Source organism: Electrophorus electricus, chromosome 3, assembly GCF_013358815.1.
Source record: "Electrophorus electricus isolate fEleEle1 chromosome 3, fEleEle1.pri, whole genome shotgun sequence".
Taxonomy (NCBI): Eukaryota; Metazoa; Chordata; class Actinopteri; order Gymnotiformes; family Gymnotidae; genus Electrophorus; species Electrophorus electricus.
The window spans coordinates 31,245,788-31,269,885 of NC_049537.1; the positions used below are offsets into that span (position 1 = coordinate 31,245,788).

General features: G+C 46.0%; 3 protein-coding genes across 4 annotated transcripts in view; all 3 read right to left on the reverse strand.

The window, feature by feature from the left end:
- The window catches only part of enah (ENAH actin regulator), a 67,265-nt gene extending 65,931 nt beyond the window's left edge, over positions 1 to 1,334 (reverse strand). Inside the window, exon 1 of the mRNA XM_035524726.1 lies at positions 700 to 1,334. Coding sequence (XP_035380619.1) covers positions 700 to 704 — 5 coding nt within the window. The 5' untranslated portion in view covers positions 705 to 1,334. The remainder of the gene's footprint in view (positions 1 to 699) is intronic.
- Positions 1,335 to 1,434: 100 nt separating this feature from the next.
- ppil6 (peptidylprolyl isomerase (cyclophilin)-like 6) lies at positions 1,435 to 4,474 on the reverse strand. The gene is made up of 8 exons (XM_027022461.2): positions 4,381 to 4,474; positions 4,128 to 4,223; positions 3,855 to 4,043; positions 3,556 to 3,618; positions 3,287 to 3,434; positions 3,065 to 3,118; positions 2,811 to 2,946; positions 1,435 to 2,421 (listed from the first exon to the last, which is right to left on the reverse strand). The coding sequence occupies exons 1-8, from the start codon at positions 4,471 to 4,473 to the stop codon at positions 2,310 to 2,312; spliced, it is 891 nt and encodes a 296-aa protein (XP_026878262.2). The 5' UTR covers position 4,474; the 3' UTR covers positions 1,435 to 2,309.
- A 532-nt stretch (positions 4,475 to 5,006) lies between these two features.
- On the reverse strand, positions 5,007 to 22,270 carry ak9 (adenylate kinase 9). 2 transcript variants are annotated; one of them, XM_027022447.2, is made up of 34 exons: positions 21,833 to 22,270; positions 21,545 to 21,608; positions 21,261 to 21,313; positions 21,067 to 21,163; positions 19,853 to 19,965; positions 19,521 to 19,673; positions 18,555 to 18,677; positions 18,385 to 18,459; positions 18,090 to 18,191; positions 17,854 to 17,993; positions 17,363 to 17,679; positions 16,586 to 16,716; positions 16,322 to 16,472; positions 15,931 to 16,030; positions 15,701 to 15,789; positions 15,234 to 15,428; positions 15,014 to 15,144; positions 14,644 to 14,847; positions 13,841 to 14,080; positions 13,560 to 13,684; positions 13,217 to 13,436; positions 12,706 to 12,765; positions 12,367 to 12,570; positions 9,235 to 9,453; positions 8,571 to 8,784; positions 8,225 to 8,426; positions 7,889 to 8,035; positions 7,557 to 7,774; positions 7,279 to 7,475; positions 7,011 to 7,180; positions 6,046 to 6,144; positions 5,809 to 5,911; positions 5,571 to 5,685; positions 5,007 to 5,404 (listed from the first exon to the last, which is right to left on the reverse strand). In XM_027022447.2, the coding sequence occupies exons 1-34, from the start codon at positions 21,950 to 21,952 to the stop codon at positions 5,178 to 5,180; spliced, it is 5,118 nt and encodes a 1,705-aa protein (XP_026878248.2). In that variant the 5' UTR covers positions 21,953 to 22,270; the 3' UTR covers positions 5,007 to 5,177. The 2 variants fall into 2 exon arrangements, with proteins under 2 accessions (XP_026878248.2, XP_026878249.2); XM_027022448.2 differs by lacking the exon at positions 21,833 to 22,270 and having other exon boundaries at positions 21,261 to 21,332; positions 21,545 to 21,598.
- Between the last annotated feature and the right edge of the window lie 1,828 nt (positions 22,271 to 24,098).

The following is a 24,098-nucleotide window of genomic DNA, read 5'->3' on the forward strand; positions in this document are numbered from 1 at the left end:
TCCTACCACCCATTGATGACCAAACACCTCAGCCGGTCACGGCAACGTGCCTGATGACCAACCGCCCGGTTACAGGTATCGCTGGGATCGCATGCAAGCAGAGGACGAAACTTTTGGAATACAAACAAGGCCAAGTTGCCCCAGTGAGCGAGCAGACTGCAAACTCACGCCAGCTGCAGGAGATCCAATCGTACGTGTTCAACGGCAGCTCTCTGGAGTGACCATATGCGACCGACTATTTTAAAAAGGTGCGCGAGTCTCGCTCATTTGTTCGACACTTACTGCAATGCAACTGGCCCCAAACACTCGCACGTCTGCCACGGGGGGTGTGTTGGGAACATGCAGCGCACGGGTGCGCTTTGGTGTGCCTCGTCGCCTAAAAGGACTCCACATTTCAAAATAATGGTTGTATAGTCGGAACAAGTGCAATAAGTCAACCTGGATTTTTGCATGCATAAAACCACCACTGGTTTGTTCTGCGTCTGCGATCTACTGTTGCAACAAAAAACACGAGCGCAGGAAAGAGAATATTCGACCCAGACAGAATCGACTGGACCAAACGGAGAATCTTCGAATAGATGCTGTCGGACACGCACGACATGAGCGCGCCTGGAACATTTTCGGATGTCCATTCCTTCTCCAAAAGCGCAGCTGCAGACTCTTATTTGACGACCCCGAGTCCCACAGGCCAGTCCTTACCTCATGACGGCGCGTCGCTGTCTGTGCTATGTGAGGACGGTTGGGCGTGAAGTTGGGATTGCAGCTCGCTCTGAAAAGTTCGCACTTGACCACAAAGGATCAATGGAGCCGCAGGGCTGCACAAAGACAAGATCCAATAAAGGAGGAAAAAAAAGAAAAATAGAAAAGAAAAAAGAGCCCGGTCTACATTATCTACCGCGGCCGGTGGGCAGCGAGTGAGAACATTTATAACTGTGAAAATATTCGGTTTTCTGCAACGGTTTCTGCTCCTAATAGCGGCAACGTGCCGCCGGGATCCCCTGCTACGGCTCGCGGACTGACGCACGGCTTTTCTCAACTACGTGACTCACGTAAGAGACGCAGACCCGATGGCCACGCCCCCATGCAAATCTGGAGAGAACTGAGGGGTAAAAACAAGGGCCGCGTACTTGGCAGCGCAATAGCGCTGCGGTGTGGGCAAACGGAAAATAGCAGATTAAGCAAATTCTTTCAGAATTAAACTAATACGCTTCGTATCTAGCATATTAATCAAAATTGCACAGACAGCGTCGCTGTTTCCTGCGGCTTGCGCTGAATGGCCTGAAATAATTTACATTTAGCTGACGCTTTTATCCAAAGTGACTTATAATTACGATTGAACATAACTTGTTCACAATCGCATTTGTTCAGGCCTTGTTCTTGGTGGGGGACTTGAACTGGCAACCTTCTGAGGACGCAGCCAGAGCCTTGACCACTGACCTACTAGTACAGAGAATTAACATATAATTTGTCATTCCAAAATAAATGTATTATATAATAAATCTCGAGCTTCCCTGTAGTCTATATCGACCGGTTTACATGAACCCAAAGCAGAGGAGGGTGTAGTACTGTATACCGTCCTCCTAAGAGAATACTGTAGCGACCCGGGGACGTGTCGTGGTGCAACGGTTTAACACAGGTGGCTGAACCTCGTCACTTGATCAGGGTTCAGTCATCTGACTCCGCTTCCAGCCCCATAATAGTCACACTATACGTCCCTCTCTCACGGGCCTGACTCGGCTGCTTTAACAGTTAATGTAGCCTGCACAAACAGGGTAATTAATAACAAAAACAATTATGTATTGCAGAAATGAACGACCATACAATTGTATATATAGTACATTTAAAACACTGTATTTGGATGATGACAGAGGTGTTTAGCTAATGTCCTTATTTTCTAAGTATGCTTCAAAATACTATTTAGAGGAGAAAACGCACTTCTGTTTTAGTCAGTCATGAGTATTTAGTCCGTATGAGTATAGGCTGAGTTTATGGGCTGTTTAAATGATGATATATGCACTATGAATTGCTACTGTATATGGAAATTGCTATATAAATAAACCTGCCCTGCCTTCTGTTAATTGAGACATCATTACTTCAGAAGCTGTTTTTTGTTTTTGTTTGTTTGTTTGTTTGTTTGTTTGTTTTGGGGGTTTTTTTGCATTCACCAATTTTTTTTTAAACCAACGCCCTCTGCAGGTAGCTGATGTAATAGTTTTTACGCACATTAAGTCACTTTAATACACTTAGTCCAGGAAATCAGTTGCACTGCGGTGAATTTAAAAGATCATTCATTTGCATATGACAGTGAGTCAAGGCTCAAACAGCCCACACGCAGTTATCCTGCAGTCCACTCTTGGTCTTTCGTTATACGTTGACACTTCTTCTAGTTTCCCAAGGGCATCAGTGCCTTCAACAGCTTGGCTAAGGAAGAGAGGAAATGCAATATTAACCAGTTTAATGCTTTACTTCTTTGATAACACAGGTAATAGGTCAGCTTTTAGTAGCTGTTTCCTCACTGAATTCTTAAGACACAAACAACAACAATAATATTAATAACATTATCCATTTTCATTTTTCACATCGTTTTGGTTTGTAGTGAATAATAAGTAATAACCGACTCCTCAGATATGTAACTTCTGAACCTGTAGGTACGCTTCACAATCGCATTTGATATTCAGCTCTTCATCCCAAAATCAGCGTTTACTACAGTTGACCTTATGACTTATAGATTTGTACACTACAGATGTATGGTAGGAGTCATATATGGATATTGTTTTAAAGCCAAAATAGAGCATTTCTGAAACACCCACCCAAAAGCCACATAATGTCTGTCCATCCACAGGGATGGCTGCAGTGTGATGTAGAACTGGGAACCATTACTATGGGGTCCGTGATTGGCCATTCCCAGGATACCTCGCTTATTGTGCGACACAGCAAAGCTCTCATCTGGGAATAAATGAGCAGACGGTGATTAGACGTTGGACTCTAACTACAGAACCATTACCCTCCCCTGCTATGTCCAAAATATTTGTGAGGTCAAGTGATGTGGATATTAGTGCAGTACCTTCAAATGTTGCACCATAAATGGATTCTCCACCATTGCCTTTCCCTGTTGGGTCTGTAATAGAGAAAGAAATATGGGTTTTGTAATTACCTAATATTTTCTCTGCATGCATGTGTATGTGTAATGTGTGTATGTGAGTGGGTGCATGCATGTGTGCATGTGCAAGTATGTAGGAATGTATGTGGGTGAATCAGTGTGTGCGTGCGTGTTACACTGCAGTACCTCCTCCCTGTACCCAGCCATTAGGCACCACTCTATGGAACACGGAGCCCTTGTAGCTAAGTGTGAGTCCAGTCTGGGACACCCCTGCCTCACCAGTGCACAGGGCTTTGAAGTTTTTACATGTTTTTGGACACAGGTCTGAGAAGAGCTGGGGAACACACACCTTTTATTGATGCACATCTGAAATCACTTTCATAAGGAGAAATTATGCAAAAAAAGTAGCTGAGCTGCTGAGACGCAGCTACACATCAGAGCGCGCGGACCTTTACCTCAAACAGGACTCGGCCAGCTACCTCCCCTCCAATCTCAATATCCATATACACAAACACATGCTGTTAAAACAGAAGCACGAAGGAGAGAGAGTTGGTGGTGAAGAGAGTTGGACCCAGCCCTAACGCTGCGTGCTCTCCGCCCTGCCGTGTTTCATTTTCCCCCTATACAAACACCCCTGAGCTAAATGGTAAGTACTTTCCGACTTGAATCACGTGTGTAAGCAGCGACGAACGCTGCAGAGGAGCGTGCTACATCATGTTCAAAGAGATCGTCGGCGCACGCTAGGCGTACTTGCCCCTGTGCTGCGCAGGTGCTGGGCGTAGTGCTCCTCCGCGAGCGCAGCGTAGAGCGACTGTGGCCGCGAGAGGCCGAACCTCCACTGCGCCTCTGCCCACGCGGACAACGCCTTCTCGTCGCCGAGCAACCGGCCATTGACGAAACACACGAGCTCGCCGCTGTAGTGCCACATGTCCCCTTTAAGCTCCTGTGAGGGCAGACAGCGGTTAGCGGCTCTCCACGGACACGCAGCGTGCAGCACTCGTGGTCGCGCGCGTCGTTTTATTCCTACTTTCTTTCTCTTCGCCAGATACACGCGCCAGTCGCACTCGAGCAGCGGCTGAATGGTGGCGTCAACAAACGAGGCTGGAAATGTATGTTTCAGTCCCTACGGCACAGAGGAGTTCAAACGCATCAGCTAACTTGCTAGTTTGCTTTATCTGAAGAACATGCTGAACATGAGGCACGCAGGCATTATTTTAGCTGTGAAGTCCGAGGTGGCTAACTTCATAACAGCTGAGTGTTGTAGTGATGCGTCAACGTACCTCCGCAATGCTCTTAGCGACGTGGAAATTGTTCACTTTCATTAAACCAACTATTTCCAAATGTACTCCGGATGCCATTGTGTGACCAGACATCCCATTCGAGTAAGCGTGAGGTTTCTATGGTAACCGTATCTACTGGCGCTGGAAGATGACGTCAAGGCTGAAGCACAAAGGGTTCGTCCCAGACTCGTGCGCTCGGTTTTTTTCAGCTTTCTTTTCGTTTCAAAATACACGAAGACGAGAGAAGATGCGGAGCCCACAAAAAGCAAATAGAACATTTCCGCCATGTGAATTATAGTATCGAGTAATGGCTTGAGCAGCTGATCAGTGGCGCTAGACACGCGAAGGACAGAATCGTAATAGATGGATCGTAATTATGTTCATTCATTCATTAGGTGAAGCCAACCTTACATTGGCTGCGTCACGGTTGCAAAAAAACAACAACAAACATTTCAGTCCTTCCAATGTTAAATTTAAATGCGAACTACAGCATTTCATATTTTTCTATGCAGCAGTAGCAAAAGACTTTCACTTGAAAGAGTTATTTTTAATTCAAAGACCACACCACATTTTGAAGAAAACAAGAAACTGGGGTATTATGGTAAATATGGTAACACCACAATATGTGCACTTTTTAAAAGATGTTTAATTAAACAACAAAACCACATAAAATGCTCAGTAGTGTAAATGTGATTTTGCTAATATGAATTAAAGTTTCATTTGTCTTTCAAGGTTAATCAAAAATGCATTAAACACTTAAATGTGATGCCCGTGATTATATAGTAAATGGGGGCATTTTAACGTCCTCCGAGCTGTATCAACCCTGAGGCTGTTTTAGTGCCGTCCTCCAGGGCCAGGAACTTGTGAAGCTTATCTTCAAAGTCAGTGGGCTGCTCATGGGGGGGCTTATGCCTGCGAGTCATAACTGAGCCCAGGTAGGAGATGAGCTCACAAGCTTCCTTGAACCCAGCCAGCTTCTCCTTGTACTTCTCCCGAATGTAGTCTGAGTTCCTGGGGTTGTACGCTGTGTGGAAAATGGGAGGAATGTACTGTGTTGTGAGTGATGCTTATGGGGTAGTTTTCCTGAGACCTCACCTTTCAGAGCATGATACACTTGATTAGAACATTGAACTCAAATGTGACAAATCCAGACTGTCAGGCCAAAGATCTATAAGAAGTAGGTTATGTACCTTTTAAATGAAAGGCCAGGTAGAGTATAGCAGACCTCTTTACACTCAGGTAAGGGAACTTTGGCTTAAGACACCCCACCTCCGTCATGCCTTTAATGATGGATGTAGCCACTCCCTTGTAGGAATACACACAAATAAAGAGAGCCAAAAGTATAAAATAGTTGATTGTAAGTCATGTGAGTGAAAGCATGGTCACAGTATCCACCTGGGTAAAATGTACAGGTCACTGTCCATGTACCTGTTCCAAGTAGCCTAGCATTGGTAAAGAGGTTAGATGCACTGGGTCTCCCATTGGTGGAAGTTTATGAGGGAGTTTCTGGTCCCAGTAAGTCTCAGGTGATCTGTGAACAGTTGCACAAGTAAGATGATTACTCTATAATCCAGTAGAATTAAAGGCAGACTAGAATCCTACAGTATTAAAAGAAAAGTCTCGGTGACAGATATGGAGGGTTTTCTCATTGTTATAACTGCTCACCGTAGAAACTTGTTTTGTTTCTCTTCTGTCTCAAAGATGTAGATTTTCTCCCGATACTCCACAGCAAACTCCACGTTTCCACGTACCAGAGCCTCATACCTTCAGATAAAGAAAGAAAATAATAAAAGCTATTATGCATAGTGCATATCTGAAAGAACACACAGATATGTAAAAGGACAATTTCAGCATTTTCCTAAAAATAATTTCAAAAACTCCGTTTCAGTGTTTTATAACAGTGGTGGGTGTGAAAACATGCTTTTAAAAAAGAACCTTTGCTAAGCACGCACAGGACACAGAACTGCACCGTTTTGGGTTCAAATGAACCAGTACAACCACAAGTGTAAAGGAAAAGAAAAATCACAACACTCCTGTTAGTGATTAAATTGTGAACGAGTGTCTGAACATCTGAATGTGTGCTTTGTTTTTTGACTGGAAGGGGCTCTACATATTACTCAGCAATCTACAAATAATGTACATGATGCCCTTGTAATGAGGGATCATTTAGAGATCAGTGAATCCATTCAAATGACCTCAGGGCAGTACAGTGACATGCAGGTTTAACCATGGATGCATTTTGTCCTTCATTAGGTCTTAGATTAAGATAAAGGCTGTTGGAGAAACCGCAGTGCTCTAATATAGTGATGTTATTTCAAAGCAAACTGCTGTCTCATTCTATATACCTTGTGTGATTTCATGCCATGTCCTACTATAGAAATGTACAAAAAAAAAAAAAAAAAAAAAACTCCAACATAATTTTACAACACTGTGCTAGGTAAATGTTGAAAAAAAAACAACTTCCCTATTATTAACCAGACACAAAGGTTCAAATTAAAGACAAAATCAAATCCAAAATGTTTTGTGTTCCAGGGAACAGGCAGTGCTGTATAATATTGCATTACCAATAAATCAATCAATAAGTAAACTGGCACCAGCTCTCAGCTTTCTGCTGCTTTCTACTGCTGTACCTTTGCTGCCCATCCAGGTATGTGACTGGGCAGTAGCCCTTCATCTCCACCTGCTGAGGGAAGCGGCTCTTCACCTGGCCTGCGGTCAGCCTGTGGGGCAGCAGCTTAGCAGGGGGCAGCAAATAAGGGCACTTTGGTGCCAAAAACTGTTCTGGAGCTTCAAGGAACCTCTTTTGTAATGGACAAAGGGAGATGAAGTGTGTTAGTCCTAAAGTATGGCTCTCCACACACAGGCAACCTCAGGCAGTGCTGTAAGATTAGATCCCACCTCAAGATACTCCCTGGAGGCCACTTTGTAGTAGTGGCCCCTGTACTCAGCAGCCAGCTCTAGGGAGGTGTGGAGGGAGCAGTCCACTAGATGGTAATGAAGAGCCAGGCTGACAGGGCAGTAGTGGCCAAACTCCCCCAGCCGAGACTGAAGCTCGGCAGGAGTAATACACAGGTGCTGTATCCTGGCAGCCTGGCCTGGAGAACACAGAGTAAACACACCCAACATTCCGTAGCACTTATACTGTTTACATATGATGGAGTATATTTGACTCTCACCTTTGCGGATCCTCTCAAGGTAGTCCTGGATATGTCCCATGCTGATCTGGACTTCGTGTAGAATTCGATCCCACACCCACCACTTGCTTTTGTGCGCGTCAACAGGAACCCAGTTGTGGTACTGCTGCTGAAAGTGCTGCCGCAGGCTTGCCACCTCACGCCGGAAGCAGGAGTTCCTTACGCTGAGGATCTGAGGGCTGTCACGTGTCGGATACGGCCTGCCATGGAGAAAAGCACAGCGGAAAAGCAAAGCTTCCTCAGCGCTCTGTTAGCAGTCGGATGAGCGGAGATGCAGGCTTGACTGTGACGTAGTAACCGTGGGAGTGACGGACCTGCTGGGTTTTGACTCGTCTCCCAGGCCTCTTCTCACAACCTCCACTGTTTCCATGTGCAGCTCGATCACTCGTACAGGTATAATGCTACGAGCCTCCATCAGATCGGCCTGCCTTTTGGTCATGGGAAAGCCGTCCAATACGTAACTGGGGAAAGGGTCCCAAGTGAAAGCCATACCCACAAAGTAAATAAATAGTGATTTCAAGATTCAAAGTAGTTTTACAGGGATGACTTATGAGCCAAGGAATTACAAGTGTTAGTGTGTCTCAGAAGGGATTCTGTTCTTTCTACATGTGACGTCACCAGGCGGTGTGCAGTGTGAAATGCTTAATTACCCCCGTGTGCTGCAGACTAGGTCCATCAACACCACCTCCAGGCACTGAATAGCCAGTTCGTCGGGCACCGTCTGGCCCAGACTCAGGTGCGTCAACATCTGTGTGGCCAGCTCTGAGCTGCCCTGGGTACTGAGCACCATCCGCATGGCATCACCAATCGAGAGGCGCGCCAGGCCCAACTCACTGGCAAACATCTGGGCAACTACCATATGGATGGACACACACACACACACACACACACACACACACACATCACTTTTTTTCATGCAGATAGCTTTGGAGCATTACAACTTTATACATCATATATGCTGTGGCGGTCTGAGTCATGGAGGTTCGGACCACTAACCCGTGGTTTTGCCAGATTTTGGTGGACCAATGATGGCCAGCTTGATGGGCAGCGAGGGCTTCGGCTTCGGCTGCCGGAGGTATTTGATGGGGTTGAGCATGAAGGTGTTTCGGGTCTCCTTGGAAACGAAGAAGTAAATGAAGTGGTGGAAGAGGACGGGGAAGCTGGGATGGAGGGCAGTCTGCCTGTGCTGGATCACATCTCCCTCAGCATGCTGCACATGGCAGAGCAGAACAACGTTAGCAAACCCACAATACCACAGCACTTCCCTGCTTTATGTATGACACCAGCACATTTCAGGTGCACTGGATCATGTGCTTTCATATATATTATTCATTAATTTGTATATTTAAAAAAAGCTTACTACTATTGCACTATGGCAACAGTTCCAAACCCAGCTCTTCCCAACCCTGCTACCAACTCAACAGTTCTCAACCCAACCAAAATGAACTGGATCTGATTTCTGGTATCTATTTGTATGTGTGTGTCAAGTACACCAGTAAGCAGCTGGCAAAGGCAAGAAGCTAAAATATGCGTTATAACTCACAGCTAGAAGCCACAGTATTGGACACACCGGATACTGTGGCCCTGATGTTTTGTACATTAGGAGAAGACTCAGTGAGGTTCAGTGAGACTAGACTGTGATGAATATGCAGATACTAACCCGAACAGGGTCCCAGCACCCAAAGGCACTGTAGAACTTGTAGGAGACGTTCAGGAGCTTTTGTGCGAGGCTGTAGTTGAGGGGGTAACACTTATGAAACAGAGCTTCCCTGTTCTCCACCACAGGCTTGACTTTCTGCAGTAGTTGGTAGCGCACGACGTGAGGTTTACGGCCAGCGTCAATGGTCAGGAGAGGGATCCGCTGATCTTCCAGAAGGTCCTAAAGAACAAGGGACATTTAGAATGCATTCAACCTGAAGGGTCTAGTTAATCTGAATGCATTCAGCCTACCTGAAGGGTCTCATTAATCTGAATGCATTCAGCCTGAAGGGTCTAATTAATATGAATGCATTCAACCTGAAGGGTCTAGTTAATCTGAAGTTTGCTGTCAGCAGCAACTGTAGTGTATACAAGTTCAAAGAGGCTTTTGTTGTCATTTCAGCTATATACAAGTACACAACAAAAACGAGACAATGTTCCTCCAGGACCATGGTGCAACATAAAAACAACATGCTACACAAGTGCAAACAGTCCAATATAGTGCAAAAATGTCATTAAATAAACATTAAATGAACAATAATAAATACAGGACAGGACAAATACAAAATGTGTAGACAGTGCAACTATTTAGTGCAGTACACAGTACTGGGCATATGTAAAGTGAGCTGTGCATAGGAGTCAGTGACATGCTACCCTGAACATAGCAGCCACTGGTAGCAGCCAGAACAGTTCAGAGTACAGTGCTGGTTTAGTACAGTACTCTAGCAGCAAGCAGGATAATGTGCAACACTACAACAGGAGTGCATAGTTTATTTGTGTGAGGTTTGACTTCAGCACTAGTCTGATGCAAAACAACGTGTGAGTGTGTGTATAGATATGTGTGTGTGTGTGTGTGTGTGTGTGTGTGTATGTGACTGTGTATAAGCATGTATAAAAGTGCCGATTTTGGAATCTGAATTGGAATTGGAGTTAGCCAGAGTTCAGGAGTCTAATGGCTTCTGGGAAGAAGCTGTTGCACAGTCTGGAGGTGCGGGACTGGATGCTGCGGTACCTTCTCCCAGATGGCAAAAGGGTGAACAGTTCATGTGAGGGGTGTGTGGGGTCTTTCACAATGTTGGTGGCTTTCCGGATGCAGCGTGTTATGTAGATGTTCGTGATGGAGGGAAGAGAGACCCCAATGATCTTCTCAGCTGTTCTCACTATTCTCTGGAGGGTCTTGCGGTCAAAGGCGGTGCAGTTCCCAAACCAGGTAATGTATAGTGTACTACACTGTAGGGTATACTACACTGTAATGTATACTAACAGTGTATAGTGTACTACACTGTAATGTATACTAACAGTGTATAGTGTACTACACTGTAGGGTATACTAACAGTGTATAGTGTACTACACTGTAGGGTATACTACACTGTAGGGTATACTACACTGTAGGGTATACTAACAGTGTATAGTGTACTACACTGTAGGGTATACTAACAGTGTATAGTGTACTACACTGTAGGGTATACTAACAGTGTATAGTGTACTACACTGTAGGGTATACTAACACTGTAGGGTATACTAACAGTGTAGGGTATACTAACAGTGTATAGTGTACTACACTGTAGGGTATACTAACAGTGTATAGTGTACTACACTGTAGGGTATACTAACAGTGTATAGTGTACTACACTGTAGGGTATACTAACAGTGTATAGTGTACTACACTGTAGGGTATACTAACAGTGTATAGTGTACTACACTGTAATGTATACTAACAGTGTATAGTGTACTACACTGTAGGGTATACTACACTGTACTGTGTACTAACACTGTAAGGTATATGATGACAAGGCAGCTGATACCACCCTGTCATGATGTTTAGATGAGCAGACTGTCTGCTTTAAAAGGGTGATGGTGCTTGAAGTTTCCTTCTGTTCTTCTCTAAGGAAACACATGCAGTCATTATTGCCTTGCATCGCATCAAAAGGGCTTCACAGGCAAGGACATTGCTGCTTGTAAGATAGCACCTAAATCAACCATTTATTGAAATTATCAAGAACTTCAAGGAGAAGGCTTCAGGGCGCCCAATAAAGTCAAGTCTCCTAAAGGGGATGCAGCTACAGGATCAGGTCACAAGTGCAGAGCTTGCTGAGGAATGGCAGAAGGCAGGTGTGAGTGCATCTGCAGGCACAGTGAGGCGAAGGCATTTGGAGGATGGCTTGGTGTCAAGAAGGGCAGCAAAGAAGCCACTTCTCTCCAAGAAAAACATCAAGGACAGACTGACATTCTGCAGGAAGTACAGGGATTGGACTGCAGAGGACTTGGGCTTCATCAGAGAAAATAACTTTATCCTTTCAGACTGTTTGGGACATCTGGACAAATGACTGAGAAGAAAAAGATGAGCACCAACATGAGTCTTGTCTCATGCCAACAGTGAGGCATCCTGAGACCATTGCTGAGAGGTTGCTTCTCATCCAAGGGAGTGGGTTTGCTCAAAAGTTTGCCTAAGAACACTGCCATGAATAAGGAATGGTATCAAAACATCCTCCAAGAGTAACTTCTCCCAATGATCCTGGAGCATTTTGGTGATGATCAATGCTTTTTCCAGCATGAGCACCATGTCATAAGGCAAAAGTGATAACCAAGTGACTTGGGTCCACTGGGGCCAAGGTCAGGAAACCTCCCAGATCTCAATCCCATTGAGAACCTATGGTCAATCCTCAAAAAGAGGGTGGACAAACAAAAACCCAGAAACTGTGATCAACTCCAAGCACCGATTAGGCAAGAATGATGTGCCATCAGCCAAGATGTTGCCCAGAAGCTGATATCCAGCATGCCAATGCAAATTGCAGAAGTAATATAATCCTTTGCTTAAACTGGACATATTGGTCAATAAAAGGTTTTTTGTACTTCACTATACCATATAAACATCTGACAAAAGGATCTAAAAAAAACTGAGGCAGTCTCAAAACCTTTGGCCATGACAACACACAGCACCACATATTTTAGTGATTTTCCTACTCCAGTAGATTAAATGCTACAAATTAATAAAAATATTACAAATATCCAGAATATATACAAATATAAAAATATCCAGGAGCTGTCCATTTAATCATGACATAGCATCTCGTTAGGCCTCCAAACCTCTCACCATGACTCTACTGAGGTTGTCGTCATCTGTGTCAAACCTCTCACTGATCTCCATCTCCAACCTCTCCTTAGCAGTGATCTCTGACTCTTCATCCTCCACACCTTCTTCTTCCTCAGAGGGAAACTCCCTCTGCAGCATGGCCTCCACCTCCTGCTCCCAGTCCGGCTGCTCCTCGTCCAGTTCATCTTCTTCATCCTCCATTTCCTAAGTAAGGAAAGGACAGCTGGGTCACGTGACGGGCCACTCCCACTTCCACTGCTGTCACGTGACAGGCCACTCTCAGCGATGTCACGTTAAAGGCCACTGTGCTGTCACGTGATGACTGAGGACGCGCCTTACTTTGAGAGCTGCTGCATGCTCAGCCTCCAGCTCAGCTCTCCGCTGGCTCACGGCCTCTTCCTGGACACAGATATGGACAGACTCACATATACTCACATATATACAGATAAAGGAGTGCTAGTGTGGAGGTGACAAGCAGTTAAACCCGTTACACCTTCTACAGGTAATGAAGAACACATGATAGAATCCCAGAAGTTCACTGTATTCATTTTTAGATTAAGTATTAGTTTAAGAAATATAGCACAGGCAATAGGTCTGCACAACATATAGACCTGCCATAGTAATACTGCTGAAGGTCACAATATGCAAATGAGCGAGCACATGACCGAATCTTTAGTCACATGCTGACCAGTCCATTTCTGATATTTGTTCCAGTGTTTTGTGGATCGGAAGGACGACCCCTTGCTTGTCTTCTCACTCAGCTATAGGTTCAACAGCCAGCAATAACCCTGCCCCCACTAATTTCTGACCACACCCACCTACTCAAGTTCTAGGCCCCGCCCCCATTCACCCTGTTTTTTCCGCGTAGCTCTTTAAGCAGCTGCATACGCTCTCTCCGTCGGGTTCGTCTCTCCCTCCAGCGGGTGAGCCGTGGGGACAGCAGGCGGTGCACCACCTCCGTTACTTCTAACTTCATCAGCACCACAGCGTCTGGGTACAGGTGACGCTTCACCAGAAAGGACACCTCCTCTGGAAGCAGAGGAAAGCCCTCCAGAATAAATCCAGTGGATCTGTGAGATAGAGAGACGGGCACAAAAATGGAGAAAACGTGTGTAGATGTGTGTGTATGTGTCTTTGAATTTCCTGGGTGCGTTTATGCGAGGTTCACTGATGCTGTGTGAACAACTCTTCACTTATATGGCTCTTCATCCCATAGCTTTGCCACGATCAACTCCATCATCTCCTGTGGTAACGGTTCTCTGTCCGACAGATACGCCTTGATGGCCTCTTCCTCATCTGTCAGCATCGGTTTCTCCTCCTTCGTTTGTTTCCAGCACACAGAGTCAGTCACATGCATTCAGAAAGTACTAACCAACCACATAAAGCACCCTATAGGGGACGATTATTACCACTCATCATTGACAAGAAATCAGAACAGAGCTCCCCTGCACACACTCCCAACGGCGTCCCCTACCTCTGAGTGATCAGGGTCAATGGTGAGGCTCTGCTCTGGCTCCGCCTCGGCCTCCTGTTCTTCCGGGGGCTCGGCCTCGTCGGCGTAGGGCACGCGGCGCTGGGTCTTGGGCAGGATGAGCTCCTGGAGCCGCTCACGGAACTGCACATGGAAGAGGCCCAGCTGCTCCGCGAGCCAGCGGCCATGCGAGGTCTTTCCAGAGCCGCGCACTCCCAGCTGGAAGAGGCGCACGGCTGGGGTCTGGGAAGAGGGAGAAAACATACTGCCAGATAAATGCTTGTTAGGGGCGCCATCACGGAAATGGAGGAAACGCCAGCAGTGTCCACGAACAATAAGAGGAGAAAACCTCAGTGATGCCCTCTGCCCAGTCATTATGATCAACCTTTCACAGTTTTCAAAAACAAAGGTGTGTGTGTCTTCATGTGTGCGTGCGCGCGAGTGTGTCTCCGTGTGTGCGTGTCTGTGTGTGTGCGTGCGTGAGCGCGTCTGTGTGCGTGAGCATGTCTACGTGTGTGCGCGCGTCTCCGTGTGTGCGTGTCTGTGTGTGTGCGTGCGTGTGCGTGTCTGCGTGCGTGAGCACGTCTACGTGTGTGCGCGTGAGCGTGTCTCCGTGTGTGCGTGTCTGCGTGCGTGAGCGCGTGTGCGTGCGTGCCTGCGTGTGAGTGTGCGTACGCGCGAGTGTCTGCGTGCGTGTCTGCGTCTGCATGTCTGCGGGCGAGTGTGTACATCTGCGTGTCTGCGTGTGCGCGCGAGTGTGTGCCTGCGTGAGTGTGCGCGTGTCTGCGCGCGTGTGTTTGCCCTGCCTTCAGTAGCTCGGTGGTTGAGGTGTAGCACTCTGGGTGCTGTAGGAACTTGTCGCGAGCCTCTGCACTGGACAGACGATACACTCTCTCCCTGTACTTGGCTGTAAAGTCATGGGTGCAGGGAGCCAGAATTCCCCTCTCTCTCAGCACCACTGGGCAGAAAAGCTGAGTGTCCCCAAACCATCTGTTAGTGCTGCTTCCCTCCTGTCAACAACAACAACAACAACAACACACGCACGCACACACACACACGTGGGTGTTTGTAGTGGGAAGATCATAGGAACAGATATGACATGCTGAGTGGGTATGAGGTCCTGAGTTCAGGGTGTGTGAGTGTTTGGGTGAGTGGGTGTTCAGGGTGTGTGCTGACCTCTGCCTCCTGCGCCTCTTCATCATCTCCTTCCTCTTCCTCTTTGCCCAGCTTGGCCAGCACCTTGGCGTCCTCCTCCTCTTCGTCCAAGTCCAGGCTGGACATCTCCCAGGCTGCGTATTTAAACGTCTCTGCAGAGGAGAGTCAGAGAGCCACAGCCAGGTTATAAATAACTGTGGTGAAGAGTTTGAGTCTTCTTGGATTTTCAGAGTCCACATACGCTCCATGTGGTCCACCATCGCCTGCAGCAGGTTGTGGGGGGTTTGGCTGGTGATCTCAAGTACAGCGTAGCTGCAGGTGACAGACGGCTCCATCCTGTCCCAGTCTTGCAGAAACGTCCTGTGCTGTAGCTTATATTTGGTCATCTCTGGACCAGGAGGATAGCCTTTCTCCCATGTAGAAGGCAACGTGACCTCTACACACACAGACACACAAACACTGTTGCTTTATATCAAATAGAGCAAGACAACAGATGCTGTGTTAGAGGACAAACAAAGAGAATTAGAAATACATGAAAACATGTCAAATATATTTATAGTTATCATACACCATGTACTGCTACCGTTCCGGAATCTCCATCATCATACTCACAGCAGAGTCCACTGGTTCCCAGTAACACAGTGTTTTCACATCAAATAACATCACACATGTTCACGCACTGTGTTGAGGTGAATAAGCCATCAGAACCTGTAGGGTCAGCCTCCTCAGGCACCACGTCCAGTCTGGAGGGAGCACTGGTCTCCTGCACGTCCTCTTCCGAGTCCAGAACAGGCTGCCTTAATACAGTACAGAAATAGGAAGGAAGTGATATGAAACTGGGCCTTGCACAGGCTCCATTCTGGCTCTAAAGACTACAAGAACTCTGTCTGTCTATGTGGTCTGCAGTGCTTCAAACAGCCATTTTGGCTCTAACTCACTGGGTGTCTTTCTGCCTCTGTTCTTCCTGCAGACGTGCAAGGACAGCCGCATCTATCATGTCCTTGTTCCTCTCATAGAGCCTTTTCAGAACGGTGCTCCCTGAAAACGTGAACATCAAACCCACCCTAGACGTTAATCTACCAGTCGCACCCTGTTGGACAGTCAAATTCCACTTTAATCCCAGACAGTTTCTATAGGGCGTGAGCCCACGTGGTCCCTTAAGCTCTGTGTACGATCACGGGAAGATTTTGAGCTCAGTGGGCCATTACAGAATAGCATTAAGTGCACTTGTACTGTAGGAATAACATGCACGATTGAAAATAAAGCTCTTTTCTGCACGTGTGTGTGTGTGTGTGTGTGTGTGTGTGTGTGTTAGAAACTGTCCCTTACCCTCGCCATCACTGTCTCTCAGGCAGAACAACACATCAGGCATGATGCTAGTGTGCACCGCCTGCATGGCTGCCGTCTGTGCTCTGGTGGTGGGGAAGTTGTCCAGCACCCAGCCTCTCTTAAAATTCACACCTGCATCCTCAGCCTCAATCTGACACAACCCACACACGTTCTGCTCACAGATTGTTGATAATGCATAGCACAGTCGGGCACAACACGGAGGTGTCTCTGCACTGTGGAGAGGACGTGCTCCACGGGACGCACCTCTGCAAGCCTCCTCTGCAGCACGTCAACCCACAGGTCCTCCGGCAGGTCAGGAGACGCCTGCTCAGCCTCCCTCATGGCCTCGTCCACAAGCGCTCGCACGTCCGGGTGATCTTCAGTCACCTTCGTTTCTACAGCAACACAACACAGCAATGACATGCATCTCATGGCATCATGGGCAGGTTGCCCTGCGTTGGCGGTAAACACAGCGCTGACATTTATGAATCAGGAGTATTTATAACCTTAACGCAGCCCTGACAACTGAGAGCTGGAGTAGTAGATTGTCTGAGCTGCGCAATTATTTCTGCCACATTTCAGATTAGGGAGTAGATTAAGGAGTAGATTAGGGAGTAGAGTGGGGTCACAGCAGAACATCAGTTCATCCGCAAATCATCCCCTCCTAGGCTAGCTAGATAAGGCTAGCAAGCATTATCTTTCCTGCCTTTATCACTGGATGGATAAGGAGATGCATCTATGGAAAATTATAAGAAATAAGACAAAAGTTAAGAGTTCATGGAACAGGGCACTGTGCAGCGGCCCTCACCAGGGTCACGTTCCTCAGGTTCTGCACCCTCCCTGACACTCGCCTCTACATCACCTACAGACAAAAGCACAGCGATACAGCCCCAAAGGAGATCACACCTTCATCTGCTCACGAGATGGCTCCAGCACAACAAACATCTACTATAGATTCTAGGTTTGGGCCTTGTTTAATTAGAAGCCCCAAGGGCATTGTGGCCTGCCAACACTTCCTGAATTACCCCCGTGACATCTCACCAGGTCCGCATGCCAAATCCAGCTCCATCTGAACCTTTTCCATGGCAGTGGTAGTCACATCCTGACGTACTTCCTCCAGCATTCCTTGCCTGACCTTCATCAAGACTGGCTCCATAATCTTCTTCATGTCTATCAGCACTGTCCCGTAGTGTTCAGCCAATAGTGCGCTCAGAGTGCTCGTTCCTGAGCACGGCGGTCCAATCACAGACACTCTGCATGGTGGGCATGGCATGGGCGGGAGAAGGTACTGCCTTGGGCTCATCATGAACTTCTCCAGAGCGTCTTGGGAGGACAGGACATACATCTTATCCAGGAAGCTGGTGGAACAGAACAACACATATCCTGGACAAACCACCCTGAGAAATACCCTCGTTCTAATATGACTGATAATGAATGAACATATACCCTGGCCTAAATTAGCGTTCAGTTATCATTAGTCATGCTGGAATTTTCAGGTGAAGTATAATTTGGATGTGCTGGTGGGTACTGACCCAACAGAAAATTCGGGTTTGCCTTTGATGTTCTTGCCCTCTTTGAGGGCAACAGGGCAGGTGCGTCCCCACCGGCTCCTGCCCCAACGGAAGCCTGGCACTACAGTATTGAATGAGGACAGTGCGCGCAGCAGCTCCTCCTACAGGGATATGCGGGAAGTGCAGGTAAGGCCAAGTCTGCTATCCTTCTGGATCGCCGTTTAGGATCAGGCCAAGAGAGACTGTTCATATCTGACCGTGTCTGTGTCCTCTGGTACCGCCTCCTCACCTAGCTGCAGCAAGCGCACAGGGACTGCAGCTCTCCTCACAGCCATGGACTCTAGACGAGCCGCTACCGACTACATCCACACACACACCGTATTAGAGCACTCTGTGGCCAGGGTTCACCCTGCATGCACAAATTAGCTTCTACATAAAATTCCATTAGAATCCAAAAGGTAAATCTCACATTAAACGATAGTGTTCTACTAGAGCTATTACAGTCTCCTCGGGGGGCATCAGGCCAGGCTGAGCTGGACAGGACTCACGCACCAAAAAGAGTTCCTCTGGGTCTTTGTTTCCATCTAGTTCAAATAGGTACTGAGGGTCATGATCTGCCATAAAGTCCTGGACAGATAAATCAGACACAAAAAGATTTCAGCAGGTGGGTTTGACTTAAAAGGTCTGTGAACACATCTGTGTGTCCCGCTGAGATTCTTCACCTCCAAAGGTCTGAGCAGAGTGTCTTTATAGTCCAGAATCCTGTGGTAGGCCTCCTCTGGGAAATTCTCCTTCACCCTCACCAAGTGACCGATCATGTCCTTCTGCAGCTCTAGCTCTTCCACCTCACACACCCCCACACACATGCATGCATGCATGCAAGACATACACGCACACCCACACCCACACATACATATATGCAGACACACACACGCAGACACACACACATATGCGCAGAGACACACACACACACACACATATGCGCAAACACACATGCACACATACACACATATGCGCAGACATATGCACACATACACACATATGCGCAGACATATGCACACATACACACATATGCGCAGACATATGCACACATACACACATGCGCAGACATATGCACACATACACACATATGCACACACACACACACATATGCACACACACACATGCAGACACACACACATGCAGACACACACACGCAGACACACACACGCAGACACACACACGCAGACACACACACGCAGACACACACACGCAGACACACACACGCAGACACACACACATGCAGACGCGCGCGTGCGGACACACACATATGCAGACGCGCACATATGCAGACGCGCACATATGCAGACGCGCACATATGCAGACACGCACACGCACATATGCAGACACACACACACACACACACACACACACACACAGGCACAGACACACACACACACACACACATGCAGACACACACACGCGCAGACACACACACACGTATGCAGACACACACACACACACACACACATATGCGGACACACACACACACATATGCGGACACACACACACACAAAACCATTAGCATTCACATCTTCACTCCAATCTTGTCACTTATAAGGTGACTCTCCACCGCTCTCTCACACACACACCCACACCCCCACTACACAGCTGTATGCATCGATTCTTTCCATTGAGTCTGGCCATACCTCCTCCTCCTCACCAACTTCATCCTCGGTTTCACTCCTTGCTTTGTCTGTCTCGTTGTTCCCAGGGTGCCACTCTTCTCTGAGGAACACGCGGCCTGTCTGTGGGTGCTGCCGCTGCCCAGCTAGCCGCTTCCTCAGGTCCCCGTCTGGACACTGCACCAGAACAAAACAAACCGTGCCGACAAACTGCTACCCAAACAGAAAGGGGAAGCCTCCAGGAAGGCTTTCAGGTGACCATATCAGCCAGTGTTTGTCACATCTTTGTTCTTTATTTACTGTACCAGACAGTCTCTCACTGAGCGGTACACACTTGCAGACTACAGAAGGGGTACCTTGACATTGATTATGATGTCTGGGGCCAGCTTCAGATTTCTGACCAGCTCTATCTGCTCATGTATACTCAGGTATTCCTCAGACATCGATGGCCAACATGAAAGAACATAACCTGCCCAACCAAAACAAACACAAGTCAGCATTTAAGGTCATCTAAATAGATTTTAGTCTATTTTTTTATTAATCAGAAATCACAAATACTACCTTCTGTACACTTCCTCAGGCAAAATTTAAAACATTGCAAACTATTGCCTTTTCATAACTAATATACTACCTAATGTAGAGATATAACAGTTGTGCTATTAATTCTACTTTACTGCTCCACGTCAACTGTATGTTGTGGTTAAGTGATGCATTTCTTCACATTCTCACACATTCTCAGTGAGTTTTTGGCTTCCATCTGTGTCAAATCTTTATCAGCAGTCCAGTCCAGAAGGAAATATTTCTGAATCATCATCGTACATGTTTACGTGAGAATAAAATGTCATGCAGACAGAAGTAAATTCTTTAAATAAGGCCAGAACTGCACAGTCAGCAGGGTAGGACTACAGATAACTGGATCTAGCCTACTAGCTAACTGTCAAGCTTATACCTTAATAACAATTTGTACTTTTTGGGCAAGTACCGAGGTAATAAAATGTTTTTCGGTAAAAGAGAGTTAAAGTTAAATATTATTCTGCACTCTCAAGAGATGATCTGTGATGATCTACTCAGTTTAGTAGCCTCTGAAGGTCTCTGTACCAGGTGCAGAGTGATGCAAAACAGTGTCTGATAAAGAAAACTCATCAATTCAATAATGTTTCTGTGGGCATCTGAGGACACGATGCAGAGACCTTCAAGGCCACTGAGCAGGAGCAAAGCATATTATTCTAATTTAATCCAGAATCAGGTAGCAGGTGGTACAGGAGACAATGTTATCAAGAGGAGGAGGCCAAAATGAGAGCTTGTTTTTGACAGTAAATAATTCACAAACTACCCTGAAGATATGCTATTGCTAACTTTGTTATATTGTTTTTATGCTAAGAGTTAAATTGAAAATTTTGACTCTAAAACCAAGTATTTAACAAATAAACCCTTTAAAACCATTTTAAATGACCACAAATGTGAAAACATCTGTATTTGAGGTTTATCGCTGAATTATTTAAGATCCCAAGTCCAAAAAAATGATTTACCTTGAATGGTTTTCATACAAAATATTACAGGTCATTCTTACCATAGTTTTCTACTTCTGGTGAGTTAAGCTTCTCAAGCACGAGCATGGCGACCTTCTCTTCCGGAATGCTCTGTCCTGTGGCCAGCAGAGCAGAGAGCTAAGGAGGATAAAAACATCATATGAGACCATAGGAGGTGCACAATGTAACCTCGCCGAACACAAACTAAATAAAATGAGCCCAGAACCACACACACCTCTCTGCCTTGCTCTGTGCCATCCCGGATATGACTGTTGAGCAACTCCATATCTTATATATGCAGAAAAAACAACAAAGAAACCCAAACGAAAATATTAATCATTTTAATTAAATTAAATAATTTCTATAATTAAAGACACACACACACAGAGTTGTAGAGATATTCAAATTTGTAGTACACATTTTTTCTCCAGAACCTCTGTGTACTTTGTGTGTGTGTGTGTGTGTGTGTGTGTGGATCATACAGACATCATAAAAACAATAAACAGGACAAGCGATTACCATCAATGAGCACACATTTCCAGGTTTGAGCTAATTTTCTGGCAAGGGTAGACTTGCCAGTACCCTGTAAAGGAAAAATATGTCCAGAATTCCAAACGTCAGTTTAAACAGCACAGGACACAGTCTACATTTCAAACTGATGCTATGTAATTCAAAACAAACAATTAAAACAAGAAAGAAAGCTAAAATAAAAGTGTTTTGAAATAATTAGGCTAAATAAGAGAGTGTGCCAAACTAATAGCTGAGAGGCATGCCTAGTGCAGGGTTGGAAGGACGGAAATAACTCACTGGTTTTCCAGTGATTATAAAGCAGGAAGGCTTTTCAAGCAGAAACTCAGTCTCAGCTTCAGTCTCTATCAGGTTGTCAGCCAAAGGGTTGTCGTGTGCATCGTTCAAACGGGATGCCATTGTAAAAAAAAACAAAAACAAAAAACACTGAGGGACAATTAAGGATCTAAAAATGCGCCGGCCTGCAATGTTCAAGCTTCGGCAGATATGAAGCTAGGCGGGGCGAGTAGCAGACGGCGGGCACCCGGACAGCGTCTTCAGCCTGAGGAGCGGCGTGCTTTACAGACCTAGCTAACCTAGCTGGAATAACTCCGCTCCAAAACCATCCAAAGATATTTGATCTGATGCAAACCAAGCAGTTCACATTAGCTAGCCACAGCTTTAAAATGAGTTTCTTTAGTAGTTATTCAGCCAGCTCTGGTTCAGCAGACAGGTAGCTTCGTTGGCTGCACGTCTTTTATTCACGTTACAGCAGCTGTTTTCTTACCAAAATGCAAAACTCAGACGGCGCCTGCCAGTCCGCCTGCTCAGCGCCCTCGGCCCGCGTGAGTGTGTGTAGTGGTAACTATGGTAGCCGGCTCGCGAGAAGGCGCGCGCTGGTCGGATTCGCCACGTTCGAGGGCGCTGCAAAGACACACGCGAGGAGTCGCCCGGGCTGTCAGATCTATTAGAATAGGATATGGCTTTAACCCGTAGACCTTATACGCCGTCATATACCGTGTTCATGCTTTAATGGTGCCTCGCAAGCCGTGTTTGGAATTGCAGGACTGGAAGCAGACAACAGAGGGCACCAGAACATAATGGTTGATTTATTCCATAACGTAACGTTTCCTACATTTCGGGACACCGTGCAAGTGCACAGCTACACAATTATTTGATTGGCTTCAGCAAATAAAGCTTTAGCTATTTCAGTTCTGAATGTATTTATGGAATGTATGTTTCTCACTTCCATATTCTACTTTGCTATGTGTATTATTACCGAGCAATAAGTATGTTCACACTCCAAAAACAAACAAAAATGCTATGATTTTACTTAAAAAGTATACTTAAAAGAACCTGGATTCCATACTAAATTCTCTAAAAGACTAACGTATACACTCGCGCACAGAGAGAGAGAGCGAGAGAGAGAGAGAGAGAGAGAGCGCTAATGAAAACAGGAAGTCTTAGAAACAGATGTTTTATCTCCAGTCAGATTTCATTACAATTTTCCATTCACATTACAAAAATGAAAACATATAATAACCTAGAACTGTAAATCATCAGACTTGAATAGGTTTGTTTGCAGTAAACGCCACCTCATTCGGACACAGCTGCGTGCGCCACTCTGAGACAAACAACACCGAAACTCAGCAGTCAGACGCTGACTCAGCGGATGGAGGATCGACTTGAGCACCTAATGTAATGCACAATTAATCGCCTCGATTAATGCCACGGCAAATTCCAGATAGTGTGTTTTGATCTGTGGGTTTGCGGTCTTGACGTCTGGATGTTGGAGGAGTGTCTGTTTCTGTATCTCTGCTTGCATGACACTGGTATAGTTTGAAAATACAGTTCATAGAGCAGATTGTCAAATCATGGATTCCCTGACCAGTTAGGAGCCTCGACACTATCCCAACCCGGAATTATAAATACCAGGATTGAGGGGAACTCCACCTGGTATGCAGTGATTTAATTGGTGGTTTAATGATCATGAAGCTAGCTGTAACAAGTAATCTCTCTTCCATAGTTTAAGATGAAAGACTACAACCACCACAATGTGTGTGTGTGTGTGCGCGCGCGCGGGCGCGCGCTTCATTGCACTACCAGTACCTCAAGGTTTATCTAGCACACAATTTTTCACAGGCCTGCACAACTTGTTCTTTATTCGCATGAATGAATGAACAGGCAGGTGTGTAACCTTTGCTACCTTCCCACGAGAACCTTCTAAACACAAAGCTACCCATCAAGCCCAGCCGCCTGGCGTGCCGGATCACCACTTTCTGGCCACCTAATTATTGTATGAGGTCAGAAAGCAGGAGGGATTCCAAAACCTGCCTTCTTCTTTTTGACATAACTTATCAAGTTCAAAACTGCTGAAAATGGTAAACTAGTAAATAGCAAAAAATCTGTAAGTGGACTATAGCTTTCTTCATTATTAGCAAGCTTTGCTTTTAAGTAAAGTGTTCTTTTACATCATTCTTTTAATATGAACTGCTTAATAGGACAGAAAACAGTGAGAACACCAGAGACAGGGTCCACCCAGGGTTTAGTTTCATTGGCTCTTATT

Bases quoted from the DNA above. Each gene is read 5' to 3' on its own strand.
- ak9 (XM_027022447.2), bottom strand. From the start codon at position 21,952: ATGGCATCCCGTTTGAACGATGCACACGACAACCCTTTGGCTGACAAC. The intron at 17,680-17,853 runs GTCAGTACCCAC...CTGTTCCACCAG, and splicing joins AAACCCGAATTTTCTGTTGG to CTTCCTGGATAAGATGTATG. The intron at 15,429-15,700 runs GTTCTGATGGCT...CTGTGTGTGTAG, and splicing joins TGAGGAGGCTGACCCTACAG to AGGTCACGTTGCCTTCTACA.
- ppil6 (XM_027022461.2), bottom strand. From the start codon at position 4,473: ATGTCTGGTCACACAATGGCATCCGGAGTACATTTGGAAATAGTTGGT. The intron at 4,224-4,380 runs GTACGTTGACGC...TCTGTGCCGTAG, and splicing joins TCGCTAAGAGCATTGCGGAG to GGACTGAAACATACATTTCC. The intron at 2,947-3,064 runs GTACTGCACTAA...ATTTATTCCCAG, and splicing joins TTATGGTGCAACATTTGAAG to ATGAGAGCTTTGCTGTGTCG.